The sequence below is a fragment of the Sinohyriopsis cumingii genome, chromosome 15, assembly GCF_028554795.1.
Source record: "Sinohyriopsis cumingii isolate HCF-2022 chromosome 15, ASM2855479v2, whole genome shotgun sequence".
Lineage (NCBI taxonomy): Eukaryota > Metazoa > Mollusca > Bivalvia > Unionida > Unionidae > Sinohyriopsis > Sinohyriopsis cumingii.
Genome location: NC_142975.1, coordinates 144,231,077 through 144,250,720, shown reverse-complemented (window position 1 = coordinate 144,250,720; position 19,644 = coordinate 144,231,077). Strand labels below are relative to the sequence as shown.

The following is a 19,644-nucleotide window of genomic DNA, read 5'->3' as shown; positions in this document are numbered from 1 at the left end:
TGTAAGTAGACCAAGTTTCATTGATTTGACAAATATCAGGAGGCTTCTGATAAATTGAAGGCCTTACTTAAGAGTGCGCCAGTTCTTTCAGCTCCATATTTCATTCAACCATTGCAAATGTATTTTGATACAAGTTTTATAGGAGTTGCTTGAGTATTGAAAAAAGGAGGACAACAATGGTGTGGATCATCCAGTGTGCTACGTCTCAAGAAAATTTAACAAGCACTAAATAAATTATTCCACAATTGACAAGGAATGTTTGGCTATACTGTTGGTCTTGTAATACTGAAGTGTATGTTAATGCGGCTCCTTCTCCGATTGCTGTGTTCCGTGATCACAACCCCTTACTTTCGTTAATATAATGAAAAACAAGAATAATAGATTGTTATGATGGAGGAGGATGTTACAGTCATACAGTATTCATGTTAGGTTGTTGTTACGACATTATTATGTCCATAAACTAAGTTACAGAAACAAGCAAAACCAATATTTTATTGATATCAAACAATATCAGAGTTATAAAATTGACATATTAGAGGAACTTACATTGTTATGAATTTAATCCAAATTAATTCAAAAACAATTATATTCAAGTCCAAATGAATTGATTGTCCCGAATTAATTTTAGTTTATCCAATGTACTGGTCTGCCAACTGTCTTGACGTATCAAATAACATTTTGTCAAGAACTTCCTTGAATAAATTCACAATAGTCCAAGAATGATATTTTGATATTTTAGCCCAACGTGCACTTTGTAATTGCAATATATTTAGATATAAACAGACACTTAACTGTATTATAATCCAAGCGTCTCAAAACTAAATGACATGTTGATTTTGTTTTTCTTAATTCACTTATTCTTTTATCATTAATTAAAACAAATATACAAGAATATTGATCAAAGTGGCTTTTCCACTCTTCTTAAGGGCACGTCGTTGATGTTGGTGGAACGTAGTCCTGCGACATTGGTTTTTCATGAAAGGTATACATGAGTGACTGGAACGGAAAAAATAAAAATTAATATACATTGTTTATTTGCAACAAGAAAACATTTCCTATTACTAGTTCAGCTTTAAACCTGTATTACATCACAAATGATGGCAGAATAAGATTTTGTGGATGTTCTAACGAACATTGATGTCACTATTTTGCTGGAATGCACACAAAGAGTGACCAAACATATGGGATGGGCGAATTCAGAAACTAAATATAAAACTTTTCCGTCAGGCGGGTTGGTTAGTATGTAAAATAATGTTCGGGTGATTTTGAATACGTTCTTCAAGCACGACTATCAAGATGCAAACAAAACACAACATATTGGTCGGAGTGGAAACTGTAGAAAGTCGTTCTGCCCAAGTGTTACTATCGGGGAAGTTGCGCGAGTTTTTGTGCAAGGCCTCAAGCCTGTTGAACCTAAAAATTTAGCGATATATCAAATTAATTACTCGATCCATGGTCACCATTTCTGATCTTTACAATAACACAGGGATCGTTTTCAAACCACCACGTCATTTAATGCAATACATGTTATTTTGTCCTCTCTAGCATCTAATCCCCATCCCCACCCTGCAAAAAGGAACAACGGCTATACCGGACAATCTGTCTGGATCTTGGTGGCTAGGCAAACAACTTTAATGTACATTGTTATAAAGAACCTATTAGTTTTATCAGTTGTAAGTGGTTTTGGAAGGAAATGAAGTTTTAAGCTAATAAAGGAACTATCTCAAGAAACAATTTACCGGTACCCTCGAAATTTGCTGAAGAGTAGCAACACGTCACTGGGTTTGCAATCATTAGTGCTTTCGTCAATATTTTACTATCGTTATAAAATTTAATTTATTGTCTAATTAGTTATTATCTGCAAATTCACAAAACGCTCACACACATGTACCAGATATAATTCCGTGACCATAACCTCTCAGAAAAGATAGCATAAAAAATAACCATTGATTTGTGGACAGGTGTTCCACTTCTAGAGGTGAGTAGTCGTGGCAAATTTATATATAAATCAACATCTAGCATTGACTGTAACACACTTATTGTAGATTACACCTCCGAGTCATACCAAAAACTTGTAAAAATGGGACTAGTAGCTGGCACGCTTGGCGCTCAGTATTAAGAGGTTTATGTTAAGACTGGTCGGCCGGTTGTTGTTGTTGTTGTGGAGTTTAACGCCTTTTTTCAGCACACGATAAGCTATACATGGCGGCCAGTATTAATGGTGGAGGAAGAACCAGGGGAAAGCCCCCCGGAAAGAACCACCGACCCACGAGAAGCTAATGGCAAGCTTTCTCACATAACCACATTGGCTGAATCTGAGACTCGAACCGGCGCAGACAGAGGTAAGACGGCAGTGATCCGTAGCAGAGAGCGCTTTAGACCACTCGGCCACTCGGGGCCCCCTGGTCGGCCGGTGTCAGGATAATAACACTGGGTGAGACATGATGCTTCGTGTCTGTCGCATGATGCCCCGTTGCTAGATATTACTATAAACTGCAACACTTCAGACAGCATAGCGATAAGATCTGCAAAATTGTTAAAGTTATGTATAAAAGAAATACACACACACACACACACTTCTTGCAGCCAAGATTTCAAATTCTGGTGCCAATATTTTCTCTTCACTTACGTGGTCAAACACGTTCGTAATATATGGATAAACAGATTGTCGTCAATATGATGTGAATATTTATTCACATTGCTTCTCATTTATATCTACATCTTATTTTTGAGAAGTCTGTATGTCTTTTATCTTCCGGTCGATTTCTTACTCAACGGTCTAGAATCATCAGTTACCATTCCTTTGGCTTCTATCGGAAAGCGTTGTTTCTCACAGTAGCTAATAATAATCTTGTCTTCAGTGTAAGAGATGTGAATTTTGGAAAATAATTTCGTCTGTTCACAGACATCATGTTCAAATTATTTATTATGAGATATTTTATATTATTTTTTTCTTCTTTTGTTTCTTTAACATTTCTTAATGTTATGGAACTTAGTATCAGTTTTTGTTCTGGAAATTTTGCGTTATGTTCCTTTGAGTCCTTATAAGTACTGTGTGAAATGGTTCATACTTGAATTAGATTATTCTGATATACTCTGATCACGCACGTAAATTTGGTGATTACAACACATTCACATACCTTAATTTCTCGTTGCAGTGTCACCCAAACACACTTATAACTAATAACATGGGAATAACATTTTTTCCACACAATCCTTGATACATCTTGGAATGGGACGTGATGAAACAGCAGCCATTATCTAATCATTCAATGCATGCAGGTAGAAACATAAGTATGGGGTATGTGTACATGTTGTGCTACAAGTCAATCGTAATTTACATACATACATACGTACGTGCATGCGTATACATACATACATACATACTTTAAATATCACTGTTCATAGATAGTAACATACACAATATTCATTTTCAAAATATACCTGCGGAACCATAGTATCACCTCCACAAACGTGGAATATGCTCGACTCCTGGAGCTTTTGTTTAAACAGGTCTCTATTGTGTTGAGTTGTCCAGTTGTAGGTTGATAACAGAGGCCAGACAGTGTTCGGGTCGTTCGATAGGCTGTCGAAGGTTGGGCTGCTAAGGCATTGCTTGAGCGCAGTTTTGGGGTAGTAGAGGAGAAAACTTATACACATTTCATCTCGTGTCGACAGTCCACCCTGTAGAGCACAATCACACATTATTGCCGTGTATGTTATTATCTCGAGTGTCTATGCGATGTCAGTGGTAAAACCGTGATGTCCCACATTCTCGATCATGATACACTTCTCAAGATCAAAGGACGATTATATTTTTGTTATATAACTTTAAACAACAGATATTTGTTTTAATTAATTATTGGCACTCATTTTCAGTGTGCAAGAATTGCACTAATAGGTGATGAGACGCCGAATAACGTGCGCGGATATGCAATCCTGTTTCTGGTCACACAAATATGTCTACATTTAATTTACTTGAATTCAGTGGCAATACTATGATTCTCCCTTCCTTTTTGGATCTGTTGAGATCAGAGGTTGACAGCGATAAGCACTTCACCACTTTTGCGCACCGAAGAATTTTACTGACCATCGTTCAGACTAGACGCTCACCCATTTTACCTCTTGTATATTTTCTGCACCTTATATGCGTATGTTGCTGTGCGAGCAAACCTGACTATACTTTGTTATTTATCAAAAAACCCACTATATTTGTCTTTTCTCGAGTGTGCGGAAAGACAAAATTTGAACCGGCTTAGGGATATGTCGAGGCAATTTGGCCGAGAGGTATGTTCGTAAGCTGTATCAAATGAGTTCTATCCCCTAACTTGGAGCAAAGCTCAGATATGGTTTGGTATTTCTTACATATCCCCGTTTGATTCACATATTCTTTTCAATTTGTTTAATTTATATTTTTTTTAAAAACTGAATTAGGCATTTGGAGCTTTATGAAAGATATTGTTAAACGCATTGTAAAATCCCCACATGACGTACATAACCGGGCCTGGGCCTAGTTATGTATGGTACAGTTGCGTCATCGGTCTGTCTGTATTGGTTATATACTCTATAGCATCCAGTGTTTCAAAACTTTCGTATCGGATATAAGAATAAAATTCAACTGCAGCCACAGGCATGTGGAAGTTTCCTTGCTTCTTAAATGGAAACATTAAGTGGTCCTTTTTCTTACATCTTACTTTCTGAATACAAGCATTCTAGTTCGAAGCGAATTTCAATCCAATTTTCACAGAAAAAAATAATTAAATACATTAAATTTTATGGTAATTTCATTAATGTATAGTACTTTCAAACTCTCTATTTTTATATTTCCATTACAATAAATGATTGATGAATTGAATATAAAGTGATATTTAAGCTTGTGTTTTTAAAACAACGAAGATCCGGTCTTACTAACACGCGGATTATATTTTAATAATTATTTGGACATTTTTAACTAGAAAATTCTAAGCGGTATTGTTCTGTTTTCTTCTCTTTAGCATACGATTCCCTGCTTTTGCCCAAATGATGAAGAAGTCTCAACAGCATTGTAGCTATATATACTTTCTGTAACTTTGTGTGATAGTCAAAAACCGCTGCTCTCTCTCTCTCTCTCTCTCTCTCTCTCTGATACGACGACTTGTATGTTGCAAATGTTTGTCAGTTTTATCCTCAGATTTACAGATAAATTATAATAAAATAGAGAATGGAGTGATCGTTAGGTTGCATGAAAGAAAAAAAAAAATATATATATATATATATATATATATATATATATATATATATATATATATATATATATATATATATAACACTATTTACCAGAGTTGCCGCAGATTTCTTACTAGAGTCGTAAGTGCATTCAACAATAAAACTGTCTCCCTGAAAAAGTAAAGAAACTCTTATTTTAGACACCAATGTTAAAAGGAATTCGCATATTGCATAATTTGCTAATGTTGATTTCAACTACGCATGCGTTTTCAAATTTTTCGCTGCATGAATGGGATTTTCGTTTTAGCTATTATTATCAGCTATTATTATCGCAGTTTCCTGTTTGCAAGAGTTACAATTACCCTCAAAGTAATTACCTCAGACAGAGGTAAATATGTCTTTCTGCCAGATGAAACAAAGACAGAATTATGAATATCGTTTTTACACAAATACAAATACGTGTGTGTGTGTGTGTGTTTGTGTTTGTGTTTGTGTGTGTGTGTGTGTGTGTGTGTGTAAAAAAAGAGAGAGAGCATTGGCGTAGCAAGAAATTATGCACCACCTCACACATCCAGCAGAACTTAAATTTTGGGAGATAGCTACGCTCTGTGACAGGTAAACTATGTGGCCAAAATAAACGTATCAGAAATAAAAATGAAACCATCCTGACTTAATGTGATGACTAGGCAACAGTCTTGTATTTAGATGGTCTGATAATAAACAATGCTCTCACGAATACACACTGGTGCACGTGTGGGGAGGTTGGTTCTTATTCATTAAAACCATATATCTATTTTAAAAAAATTCAATGACTTACTTAGAAATTTGCTTCCAAAAATTTATGTAGCCCTAATCTTTTTTTAAACGTGGAAGACAAACTGCTTAACATGCTTTGCAAAATATGACCCAACGCACTGTAGACATATTTTAGCTGCAGAATCTATGGTGTTATCAAAATCTCTCTCTCTCTCTCTCTCTCTCTCTCTCTCTCTCTCTCTCTCGTCAGAGACAGCATATTTTGTTTCCACAGATGAGCAGAAACTGTCAATCTTGTCTTTATGATTCTTCGGTTGTAAAGGAAACGATAGTAATCATTCTCTGAATAAACTGGAATGTTGAAACCATTGGTACAGTTTCCATGACGATAAATCTATTAACCAACAAAGTAATCATCAATTCCACTATTAACCCAAAAAATAATACCGATCAAAGAGAAAATAATGCACGTACACGTCTAATTGCAATTTCCTCCCTGAGAAGACGTGTCTCTTGGAAATCAAAATCGTAGTGAGGATCCGTTGCCAAGGGAGATAACTCACTGCCATTCCGGAAGTGTCTCGTTTTGATAGCTCTGCCGAGGAGATGCGAGTGCTGAAAAATTCCGAATACCTTGATCTCCGTCATGTTTCCAAGAGCCTGAAAAAGTAATAAATCATATCCTTACATAGGTCTGTTGTGTAGGATTAATTTGTAAAGGTACTTTTTTTTTGTTAATCAAAAAGCCTGATTTAGATTTACATATTTTTTGAAAGACACATGTTTGTCAACTTGAAACGCTGAGGAACCAAGATGACCACAGATATTTTGGAGAAGAAAATCCGTATTTTTCCGCACTAATGATTCAGTTTTCGCATCTAAACAAAATCGGATGAAGTAGCAAAATAAAAAGACAAAAGGCATTAATTATTTTCATGGTGTTTTATACATTTAAGCATCCATCCAATTTAAAATAACTTCAAGTAACAGAGGCACACACACACCGAACAAAAATCAACCAGAAGACGCAGGGGTTAGACAAAAGTAGTCAATGTGTCGCAGTAAATTTTGGTGATGGAACAAATCTACACATTTGCATTATTCGCCCTTCTATTCAAAACTGGAACAGAAATTCCATATAATGTGGAAAACTCCACGGATAACACTTGTCGGTCAAATGACAGGGAGTTATTAGCACCGAATTTGATGTAATGCTGATAAGCAAGCCTGAATTTTTTTTTTTTTTTTTTTTTTTTTTTTTTTTGTGCATAGTTGGAGTAAAATCGATAAGTTAACAAACAATCCTCAGTAATAACAGCAAAAATAAAATAAATAAATAAATAAATAAATAAACTTTTTAAAAAAATTCTATTCAGCTAAAGTAACATTTATAGGGCTGATATGCGTGTATATTCCAATGTTAAGCAATGGAATGTTTGAGGGGAATTGTTGGCTCCTACATATTACTTTACGGAGACTTCATACATTTATCCCTAAGAGATAAGATATTTTGGAATAATACGTCTATTCTATATATTTCACTCCTAATTTACTAGAAAGTGTCCAGGAATTGCTATAATAATAATAATAATAATAATAATAATAATAATAATAATAATAATAATAAAATAATGATAATAATAAGAAGAAGAATAGTGGTTAGAGCGTCCGCCTCGGATGCGGGAGGTCGCGGGTTCGAACTCCTGCCGAGACATACCAAAGACTTATATAAATGGTACTAGCAGCTGCCTCGCTTGACACTCAGCATTACGAGTTAGTGTTAAGACTGGTCGGCCTGGTATCAAGATAATGTGGCTGGATGAGACATGATGCTACGTGTCTGCGGCACGATGCCCCAGTGCTAGACATCAACATAAACTGCCACACTACAGACAACCTAGCGATATGACTGAAACGTTGTTGTTGTAGGGTTTAACGCCATTTTTCAGCACACGATAGGCTATACATGGCGGCCAGTATTAACGGTGGAGGAAGAACTCGGGAAAACCCCGGAAAGAACAACCAGCCCACGAGAAGCTACCGGCAAGCTTTCTCACATACCCACATTAGCCGAATCAGAGACTCGAACCCACGCAGACAGAGGTGAGATGGCAGTGATCCATAACGGAGAGAGCTTTAGACCACTCGGCCACTCGGGGCCCCCAGAAACATTATTAAATCTTCTATAAATCCAAATCACATACCTACCTACCTACCTACCTACCTACCTACCTACCTACATACATACATACATACATACATACATACATACATACATACATACATACATGCATGCATGCATACATACATACATACATGGATAGTAATGTATTCTTGCTATTCATTTAAATTAAAAATGCTTAATTTGAACTCACATGGTCTATGCACTGAGACGCGCAATATGATTGACTAAGGTAGTCCTTTTCAAATGGCGGAATAATATGCCCCCAGTAGACTTGATGACCGAATTCCATCATGTCAGCTTCGTAGGGACGAATGTTTTTCGTCAGAGTTATCCTTATTCCGGAGTTGTCAATCATGCCTGATCGAAACAAAGTATATGAGAATTACTGAGAAAAGATAATAGACACTAAGAATTTGTATGTATAATTCAAGCAATTTCATGGTCAATATTGTTATTTATTTTGTTTTTTATTCATATTTCTTATTGATTCATAAAATTACGTTAAATATTAAAACCAAAAGTTATCTACAACTAATCAAGTTTTAATAATTTTTGTTAAACTCAGATAAACCATGTCACCTGTTTTTTGAGCTGGATTGTCATAGTGTGTCTCCATGATGTAGAATTCGGGATCGTCTGGACCTCCAACGGAGAACCCTACGTGTTCTGGGTAGTAGAAGACCTAGAGATAAAAAGAAGGAAATCTAGATCTCTAATTTGCGGAAGAAACAAAACAGCGTCAAAGGCATAATCTATAAACCTAGCATAGAGGCCGATATATATAGATAGGTCTGACTAGAAATACACACAAATAAATAAATAAATAGATAAATAAATAAATAAGAAAGAAAGAAAGAAAGAAAGACTGATAGAGACACTCACATGAGTTGGGTGGTAGTATATCAAGCAGGAAAAGTAGGAAATCCACAGGATCTCTCTTTTTCAAACAGACAGATAAAAATAATCTTTATATTTGCAAGTGATAAAGAAAAGAAAGGACAGGAAAGAGTGGAGTAGAGCACACACAAATCTTTACAAGCAGATATCGAATATTAGTAATATTAGTAGTCGTGGTGGTAACAAATGTGACAGTGTCTTTTAATTCTTTGATGAAATGTAGAAGAGATTTACGTTTCCTCCGATTGCCCAGGCGATAATGACGTCATAGCACGGACGTAATCCCTTTGGGATTGCATCATAGCACATGTAATTGACCTTGTCGAACTGGGGATCTATTCCTCTGCATCTATGCATCACAATATGATGCACGTGCACCTCGTTCCCTGGGGTGATAATGGGTTCCACCTAATTTTAAATTAAAACAAAATTTACTCAGAAATGTAATTGAAATCAGACAATTGCATGATTTCAGACAATAATGGTTAGACATGTGAATGACTTTTTCTGACATACACACAAGAAGAATATAAAAGTCTATTTACTGACAAAGGTATTGTCACGTGATCTTGTAAAGCACAGAATAACCAAATACAAGAATTGCGTGGCCTATCTACTCTCATTTGTACCAATTATGATCTCCCGGCACACAAACTGTCATATGGACTTTGACAGATGTACCATTTGTAACTTCAATCTTTCCAGGGATGCTATTTTCAGAGATTAACAACTGTTCAATGGTTCATGTGGCAAGTATAGCCACATACGACGACGACAACAACAATTAAAGCAACAACAACCACAACAACAACAATAATAATAATAATAATAATAATAATTATTATTATTATTATTATTATTATTATTATTATTGTTATTATTATTATTATTATTATTATTATCTGACAGAGTGACCATCATTTCAAAGAATAGTATTCGGCTGAAGAAACGTTCCATGTATTTAGAGAGGATTTCATTAGTTATGGAATCATATCACTTAAATGAATTTATCTTTGATAAAAGACAGTATTTTTCGATGGAAGTTATTTGTAAGCCTACATTTTAATTTTCCTCCAGATATTAGCATTATATTTTGTTATTTCATTTTCCCATAAGTTTTGTGCCCCGTGATTGCAGAACGAAGTGCATTGCAAAATCTTTTTATTCAACAAAAGATCCAAGTGGGCCTACGGTCGCTCGCCTGGCTGACACCAGTTTAATGTTCAAGATTTTTCGATTTTTAGTAATAACGGCTGTCTCCGATGCCGAACCAGTATTAAGTGTACTAGCTTTATTGACTTCTATGCCAACATGAGCTCTTTTACACTTGGTCCAATTCTGTTGAACGTTTTAAATTTTGAAGAAGTCGTTTGAATGTTTTTACTTTTGCTGTTTTCAGTACTGGTTGCCACGAAATTTGTAAACAAAATTGTAGAAGTCGTTTATTGTTTTTTTTTCTGTTTTAGTAACGGAAGCTATAGTTTTGTGGTTGACTGGCATCAGTTGTAAAACAAACGTGAAAGTCCTTCAATGCCAGGATACTCTCTGAAAAATTGGTTTAACAGTGGTCTGCGGCTTTTGAGATGACGTATAAAACAGCAATTCTTGACTGATACACGAAACGCAGCGGACTCGAAGGAATACAGTATGCTCCTCGTTCAGTCCTAGTTCCATATGAGCTGCAGAGAAAGTGAACGATTAACAACAAACTTATTTATCTGAAAGCAAATACTGTTTATGATGCTGTGTAACACAATGCAAGTACAAAATCATCAGATCATCCTTTTTCTTTGTATTCGTTTTGTTGTTGGTTTTTTGTTTTTGTGTGTTTTATTCTTAAATTGTAATTATCACTTTCTTTAAGTTTGATTCACACCAGAGTTAAGCAATACACATAACAGACACATTTTTCAAGAAACAAGATTCAGATAGTAAATAGAAACGTGTCTTTTGAGCGTGCTTACCTTGATCATGTGGTGCTTCCCACCAATATTCGGCATCCGGAAAATTCGACAGTTATAGGTAGTCGTTGCTGATGGAATTAGGAACTAAAGGACACAGCAAGCATAGAATTAATGACCAAAACTGTGAAGGATTTAAGTTTTACTGAAATTAAAGACCAATTCTATAACTGATATAGAATTAATACAAGAGTTTTACAAAGATTTGTCAAATTTAAAAATTATTGTAAACATTTAACTTTTTTGTAAATAGTCGATCCTTATCCCATGCATTTTCTGGTAACACATATAATCTGGTGATTTCAGCTGATTATTTGACGTGGGGTTGTTTCTTTTTTGTGTACTTATTTATATTTCTAACAGCATGCATTGCGTTAAATGTCTTCATTCAATTCTTTTTCGGAAGATAGGAATCACCAAGACCAATAAAGTCATTCTTAACTGATTGAACGGGATCTTGATAAAAGGTCCAAAGTAAAGATCCTTTGTACAAATTGTGTCAATTCGACGTAGAGGACGAGCATCCATTGTCTTTCAAAATGCTCCGAAAAGCAGATATTTTTGAAGAAAGAAATTATATTTAAAAACAATACTACTAAACAGGCTAGGTCATATTTAAATACATTTTTTAAATATGTATAAATGGAGCATGCGGTTTTATTTAATTACTTTACCTGTTTCGTTACTTATGATTGATGATGATATTGTATAATGTCATTATTTATTTTTTCATGTGCTATATTATATCTAGCGTGGGAGTAACAAAGGAGAGTGAACTGTCAACAAATTGTCAGTGCTCTTTAAGAGCACATATTCCTATGAAAATAGCGCTTTGCGTTTTCCGTATTTTCATTATATGATTATTTTAAACACATCTATGGAGATTAAACATTAACTCACCCGTATACAATAAACTTACATTTTCGTTTAGAAAGTCGTAAAGTCGAACATCGTGGTGCTCTGAGGACGATGTCATCGAGGCAGCAGACGACACGCTAAGCAATGACAAACTCTTTGTTCCTCTGTGATCCGGACCATGATACACCAGACTGTCGTCAGTAGAAGGGTCATTCGCGTGATACGAGTAAATCATTCGCACGGTACCATCCTAAAATTTCAGCAAGTAATGAAACACGAAAAATCTTTTGCTTTTTAAGTTTTATAGAAAGATATCCACTGTACTTCATTCTGATTGAAAGTAGCCAATTGTTCTTGCATTAAATGGTCATACATTTAGTTAAATTTCTTGATTATTAATTACAATTATGAGGTGTACATACCTACTAAAAAAAATTCATAAAACTTTTTCCATTGTAACTAGCAAGATATACGTGTAGAATACCTCAATTTTCTTGTCTTCGGTTTTGTCGCAGGTATCCAGTTTTCTGACAAACTTTAGCACTGTTCCAAAATCGTTCTCCTCTCCATGAAGAAGGAACCAGTCTTGGTGGCTGTCAACCACTGGAGACGTATGCGCAGTTGTGTGATAGTCCTGTTCAGAAATTTCTTTATTTACAATAAATATTGGGACATCTTATCACACATTTCTGAGTTAAAAATATTTGACTAATAGATATTTCGGAAGAAAACAAATATTTTAATTATGTTCTTCAAAGCTTTTACATTTTCAGTACACTTTCAATAATTTACTGTTGGTTTAAAGTTTAATTAAGAGAAACTAACCGCTACACTGATCACCAAATCCTCTCCAAAGGCATGTACATAAGTTTAGAAATAAGAAAGCATAAACAAAAAAAGAAGTAAAATTTTATTTTACATATTCTTTCAAAAGGACAAGAATGCAGAATAAAAGCTTGATAACATAATAAACAAGATAGAACAATATGTCACGTGACTATATTATAGTACAAAGATTATTATGCGCTACTAGTTTTCTTCTCTTGTCATTTTGTCACTTTTCATATATTTTGAGGTTTATTTTCCTAAAGGCTAAAATTTCAATTTAAGTTCTGAGAATCGTATCAGAAGCTTTTCGAGACTTTTTAATTCCAGAAGCATTCTATATCTAGTTTTATGCGAAACTGTACCTCACTTTAACTCTTGAGAATGGGAAAGTCTGAGGTTCTTATTTTCACGGATATTTATTTTAAAAAAAACAAAACATGCAGTGAATCTGAGGATCAAACTGTTACATTCACAGCAACATTTAAATTATTGTCTGAGCTGTCTCTTAACTGGTGTGGAAATATAGCAATGATACAATTGAGATATTAATCCAGCGCTAATATTCTTGCATAATTTTAAATGTCTTTACCCAAGTAGTATGTTTTAAGGGGGTTATGAGCACAATTCCATATTTTCCATCCAACCAAGCTTGTTTTCACCGTTTTAACCCTTCTTGTCGAAATTTAGTGGCATCTTAAAGTAATCCAGTACTGTTTTAAACAATTGGAATGAGATTACTATAATGACACCTTCAGCGACGATATTTTTTTACTGCATATCAAATTAATTCTGTTGCTTGCTTCATACAAAACATAGCTCAATAAACCCCCTTACCACCTAATGCTGAATAAAATGAAAACTTATTTACAAGTGTGTTTTATATTGCTCTAGTGAGAATCTGTTTATAACATCAGTACAGTATCGTTTGTCATCAAACTTAGTTAATCCTTGTTTGGCTACTTTATCTATTTTTATTTCATGACAATATGATCTTATTGTAGTCATTTCTGCGATGGAATTTCGTTTTTCTTTAAATAATACCTGACGAAAATTATTATGAATGAACTTCTATTTTGCCATAGCTTTTTTAACATGTTTCGCCTTCATGTTTTTTTTTTCTTCTTAGGATTTGCACATAACAATGTATACATTTTGCTTCGAGGTCCATTAAATTCGATAATCGGCTCAAAACAAAATTTGTCTTTCATTTTACCGATGACATTTGTATTGGTTGGGTCGTGAAATCCTCTCTTTGGCAAAACGTCAGATAGATCGAATATTTCTCCATTGTTATATATATCTTGATACACATCATCATTAGCACAATCAACACCATCAATTTCGTATGTGAGTGAATCAGTGTCTGTGAACAACAATTTTGCACTCGGCCATTTGTTTTCTTAAAAGAGCCGTAATGAAAATCGTACATGAGCCACTTTCTAAAAGAGATGCACCGACGTAGAAAGGTTTATTAAGAACTAAGTTCGTTTTATTGTTTGTTATTCATTAGGAGATTTTTATTGATGGGTAATAATTTAGCAAACTTTTCTGAAGCGACCAACTTGCTGCATCGTTAAGGATTATTAACAACTTCGATATCAACTCGATTACGAATATTCTCCATCGTTTTTTCGAACACAAAATTGTTCATCACCTTGAAAAAATCTTTTACAAAATCTGCTTTTGCTATTGTTCGCATATCAGTGTTGAATTTGATATAATCTGCCATCCATCGTGATTGTTTTAGTTTTAGTACTCGATGATTTTGTTTGAGAATAAGTTAATTATCAAGCGATTATTTAAGCATACTGTAATGGTGAACATAATTATATTTATTCAGCAAATTTGGGACTAACTGATAACTGTTCTTTTGACAATATAGAATCTGGTACCATCATTCTTTCTACCATATAAGGATAATCATTATGATAATCATGCAGCGAATCAGGATAATCCATCAACTTCAACGACATAAGTAAAATCAGAATTGGAAAGATCTACAGTGATATGTTTTGTTTCTGTGACAAACTTTTCTGTCGTTTCCTAACCAACACAACCATAAGGTATTCGCTCTGACATTGCCCAGCCATACACGTTTTTTTGCGAAATACAAAATATATTTTGTTGGCTTAGTAGGATCAGATAAATATTTATTATTAGCACGAGCATATTTTTTTATTACAACGAGGATTCTACCATGAATTCCTTTTTCAATAAAAATAGTACATATCAGGGTCTGTTATTAATTCTACTTCCGCTTTGGTAAGCTTGAATAATGCATCCTATGATAACCTTGGTGATTAGAAATACCAACAAGGATCTAGTTTATATTTGTCGATACTTGTTCGACGAAAGCTCTGAAATATATCATCGAGTAACAAAATATCTTGCACCAAGAATAAATCTAAATAATCACCTAGAGTCTCACAACTGAATTCTTGCCAGTTATATTTTCAACCGCCAACGATGAATAAAATGTGTCATGGTCTGGCATTAATGTTTCATTAAGTCGTTCAAAGCTATCCAAATACTCATATGGAAATATGCCTTCCTGCTTCATTAATTCTGCTTGTTCACCGAAATGTCCTACCAGCGATGGAAATTCCATAGTTGTTTTAGTAGCGAGTCCAACGATGAATTCATGAATTGCAGACTATCAATAAATCGAAGTGGTCCAACTGTCAGCGACATAAATTTTTCAACGTTGTTTGGAATACCGCCTATTTGGCGACCATTACCTAATTTAATATTATCAGGATGACCTATCACTGATATGACGAAATGGCCATCATAACTTCTGCAATTATGTGCAACACAAGGAACGAACTTTGACGCGTGAAATTTTATATGACAACGATTACGTGCAGCTCCTCTATGTTCTCCAGTACGATGACAGTGATCATGAACTTTTTATATATCATCAGCATTTACTGCTAATGGAGTTAAAAACGGTTTTTCACAGTTATAACAACATGTAGCTGTTTCAAAGTCATTCTGCTGCTCTGGGGTTCATTGGTTCATAGAAACTGGATTTGAAAGACGTTCTTGAAGAAAAGTTTGCTGGATTAATATCCATCAATAAAATCTCGTTATGAATAAAGAAAAACAATAAAACAAACTTAGTTCTTAATAAACCTATCTACGTCGGTGCATCGGTGTTAGAAAGTGTCTCATGTACGATTTTCATTACGGCTTTTTTAAGAAAAAAATGGTCAAGTGCAAAATTGTTGTTCACAGACACTGATTCACACACATATGGAATTGATGATGTTGACTGTGTTAATGATGATGTATATCAGGATATATATAACAATGGAGAAATATTCGATCTATCTGACGTTTTGCCAAAAATGAATTTTGTTTTGAGCCGATTATCGAATTTGATGGACTTCTAAAAGCAATATGTATTCACAGTATTAATGTGCAAATCCTAAGAAAAACATGATGAAGGCGAAAGGTGTTAAAAAAAGCTATGGTAAAATAGAAGTTCATTCATGATAATTTTCGTCAGGTATTATTTAATGAAGAACGAAATCACATCGCAGAAACGACCACAATAAAATGATATTGTCATGAAATAAAAACAGATAAAGTAGCCAAACAAGGATTAACTAATTTTGATGACAAACGATACTGTATTGATGGTATAAACAGATTCGCATTAGGGCATTTTAAAACACACTTGTACATTATAAAACACTTGTACAAACGTTTTCAGTTTATTCAGTATTAGGTAATTAGGGGGTTCATTGAGCTATATTTTGTACGAAGCAAGCCATATAATTAATTTTATATGCAGTAAAAAAGATATCGTTGCTGAAGGTGTCATTATAGTAATCTCATTATATTTTTTTAAACAGTACTGGATTACGTTAAGAGGCCACTAAATTTCGACAAGAAGGGTTGAAACGGTGAAAACAAGCTTGGTTGGATGGAAAATATAGAATCGTGCTCATAACCCCTTTAATACCATCAGTAATATAGACGGAGCTCAACATTTAAATTACGGCTTGTAAAAACGTTATCTTCTTTCTTTCAAGGAAGGAAAACTTAATTACGAACTACTTCATGGTAAATATAAAGCTGTTTGTTTTCATGGTTAAACAAATCGGAACGCTTGATATAGGGAATTTGGGGATTAGAAAGTGGCTACAGTCATGGTACTACATTTCTGTTACACCTCTGAAAATATTAACATTAATTAATTATCTTGACAAAATGTTGCAGATAGTCTAGACTACGAGTCCTCGGGTAGGTATTAGAACATCTTATATCCCATCCGTGGTGTTATTGAAATTGGCAACATCAATATTTCGGCGTTACGTGCCATGATATCTCAGGACCAATGGACCGCTAGTAACGTTCATATTTAAGTGTAGGGATATTTAGAACCCTAACAAGTGTGTCATAGCAAAATATATAACCATAACAAACCACCGTATTTTTGCCGGCACAGTTTTATGGCTGTTATTACAGAAGTCTCGATGGTTTGCTTCCCCCGTTAGTGGCTACAACTCTTTTTATTGAATGTGCATTATGACTAGAAAATAATACAACCTGATTCTTACTTGAAAGTATCATATAGACGAAAAGGAGGCTGTCAGTTTCGGGTTTAGTTCAAGAAAAAATGTTAGTTATAATTGACATCACTGCCAGACTACTTAACGTCTTTTCACTGCTTTACGAAGAATGGAATTCATTAGTTTTTCCTCTTTCAACTTTTGCACAGCCTTTTTCAAATATCTTGTGCTTAATAAATGGCATGTATCATAATTACGTTCTTTTATTCAGAAATCATACATGTGTATAGGGGGAATTACATTTTGCATATGTTAACTTGATTTTGGGGAGTCACGAGCTACGCATACTTGCCTTATATTGACTTATTAACAATTTATACGTTTAGTTTTATTTGGCTTGGCGTTTTTCGGCACAGTAACATAGGTTATTCATTACAGAGCTAATCGGAGCAAAGTGCATTGCTTAACAACATATGGCATTAGGTGACTGGGGCTGATCCTCTGGTACGATTCGCATTTCATTATTACGTGCAATCAAATTAGGATACATGCCCCATTCAGGCGAGACTAAATGGTATGATATTAACATATCAAAACTGAAAAAAAGTAATTTTTGTTATAAATGTATTATAAATTAGTCAAAGCAAAGACAAATATAATTAGAACTGAGCCTATATAACATTTGTTATATTCTCATTGACGTTTTTTTTTCACCCCACTTTTAAAACCCTAAATATTTACAGTTTTCCCTTATTCAAAAGAAGTGGATGTGCATTGGTTTAAGCAATTGGAATATGAGCCATTACGAATTGAATTACCCTGAGGTTCCTTAATATTGTCTGTGTTTAACGACGTTTTCAGCACATTTTGGGGATATAGCCATGCTTATGAAATAACACATCGATCGAGGCTAGTCATGGCCGGTGTTGAACCGCGACTCTTCAACGCTTCGCCAACTAATCTAGCTGCCATATGAGCTTGAATGAAGTTAAGTGAATCTGTATTTATCTATAGAACAGCATGCTACATTGATTAGTAAGTAATACAAACTAAAATATATAGCATTCGCTGTGGGATCAAAGACTTTTAAACAATGAAAAAATTACCTTAAAATGTGTGACCCCATCTTTCACCCATCCGACCACAACATCTGCCGGGTACATCTTACCATTATCGGATAAACCGAATCCAACATATCCTTTGGTCTTCACATGGACTTCAAACATAATATGTGTGTTGTTAAATTTCCAGAAGAGAAGATAGTTACCGTTGGTGTCCACTTCAGTTGAATAATTAAAGGGCTCGGTGGGGTTGACCCCTACGAATCCCCAAGCCAATGCAAGGCAGGAAAAGATGGTTAACGTAATGATCTGATATCGCGCCATCCTTCTCTTATAATGCCAACAAATACCGAGGATTTATCAAGAAGTCATTGACAACTACGTCACGCGGTCACGTGACCGGCCATTAGGATGCATAAGTGTAAAGTAGAAATATTCAAACATTGTTGTCAAAACACTGATAAACACTATAATTTACTGAAATAAACACATGAAAATATCGTGCTCTAATATATGGAGTTATTTCTACTTTTGAAAATTGAGTGGTGCAGTTGTTTTATCATAAAGTTACTCAAAGCATCGTACCATAATTGTCAGCCAGATGGATAGTAACATGACGTCATCTGTTGATAATACGATAACTCATATTCCCCTTTGAATGAGTAACAAACACGAGGCTGATGACTTATGTCTATATTTATGAATGTCATACACTTGATAAAGATAAAGTAATGTGCTAGTAATGTTAGTATGTGTGACAGGATAGAAACCGAATGGATTTGGACTAAGTGGAAACACCGAATACAATATATGCCAATGACAACTAATTTATGACGTGAAAGGCGTTATTCTAAAAACTATCACCTTGAATATTAATATAACAATGGAGTGGATAAAAATATAAAACAACAAGCAAACACGTTTACTCTAATAATGATCTACCTTACAAACGATGATACAGTTAAAAAGACGAATAGACTGGTTATGAACACGATTAAAAGACTAAACCACCAAATGATATAACCATAATGTTATTAAACAAAACAATGAATACGATTCATATAACAAATTGCTGTTATTATCAAAACGAATGTGGCTGATATAACCATGTGGAATGAGGATTCAAATTCACAATTCAAGGTCCTATTATACAGTTCAAAATTCACATCCTTCGAATGATTGTTTGATAGTCCATTCCCTTTTCGGTGAAGCCACAATGTTGTTCTGATGTCAGCTATAAGGTTATTCTGCCACCAACTACGTCACCATACTGCCAGACATGCGATAATACTGCCAGCTACACTGCCACGCTTGCAGCTCTCCTGCCATCACCAGCTATGCTGATACACTAACAGCTATGCTTCCGCACTGAT

The 19,644-nt window shown here is 34.6% G+C and overlaps 1 protein-coding gene across 1 annotated transcript; it reads right to left on the bottom strand.

The window, feature by feature from the left end:
- Nucleotides 1-472: 472 nt before the first annotated feature.
- Nucleotides 473-18,642, bottom strand: LOC149782977 (DBH-like monooxygenase protein 1). The gene is made up of 11 exons (XM_089934950.1): nucleotides 18,317-18,642; nucleotides 12,347-12,496; nucleotides 11,924-12,112; nucleotides 11,008-11,091; nucleotides 9,278-9,451; nucleotides 8,726-8,828; nucleotides 8,337-8,503; nucleotides 6,436-6,621; nucleotides 5,317-5,376; nucleotides 3,445-3,684; nucleotides 473-996 (listed from the first exon to the last, which is right to left on the bottom strand). Exons 1-11 carry the CDS (start codon nucleotides 18,593-18,595, stop codon nucleotides 922-924), a joined length of 1,707 nt encoding a protein of 568 aa, XP_089791076.1. The 5' UTR covers nucleotides 18,596-18,642; the 3' UTR covers nucleotides 473-921.
- Nucleotides 18,643-19,644: the final 1,002 nt, after the last annotated feature.

Coding starts and splice junctions, on each gene's coding strand:
- LOC149782977 (XM_089934950.1), bottom strand. CDS start 18,595: ATGGCGCGATATCAGATCATTACGTTAACCATCTTTTCCTGCCTTGCA. Junction 12,497..18,316: donor ATGGGGTCACACATTTTAAG/GTAATTTTTTCA, acceptor ATTTCTGAACAG/GACTATCACACAACTGCGCA. Junction 6,622..8,336: donor CGTCTCAGTGCATAGACCAT/GTGAGTTCAAAT, acceptor TTACTTTTTCAG/GCTCTTGGAAACATGACGGA.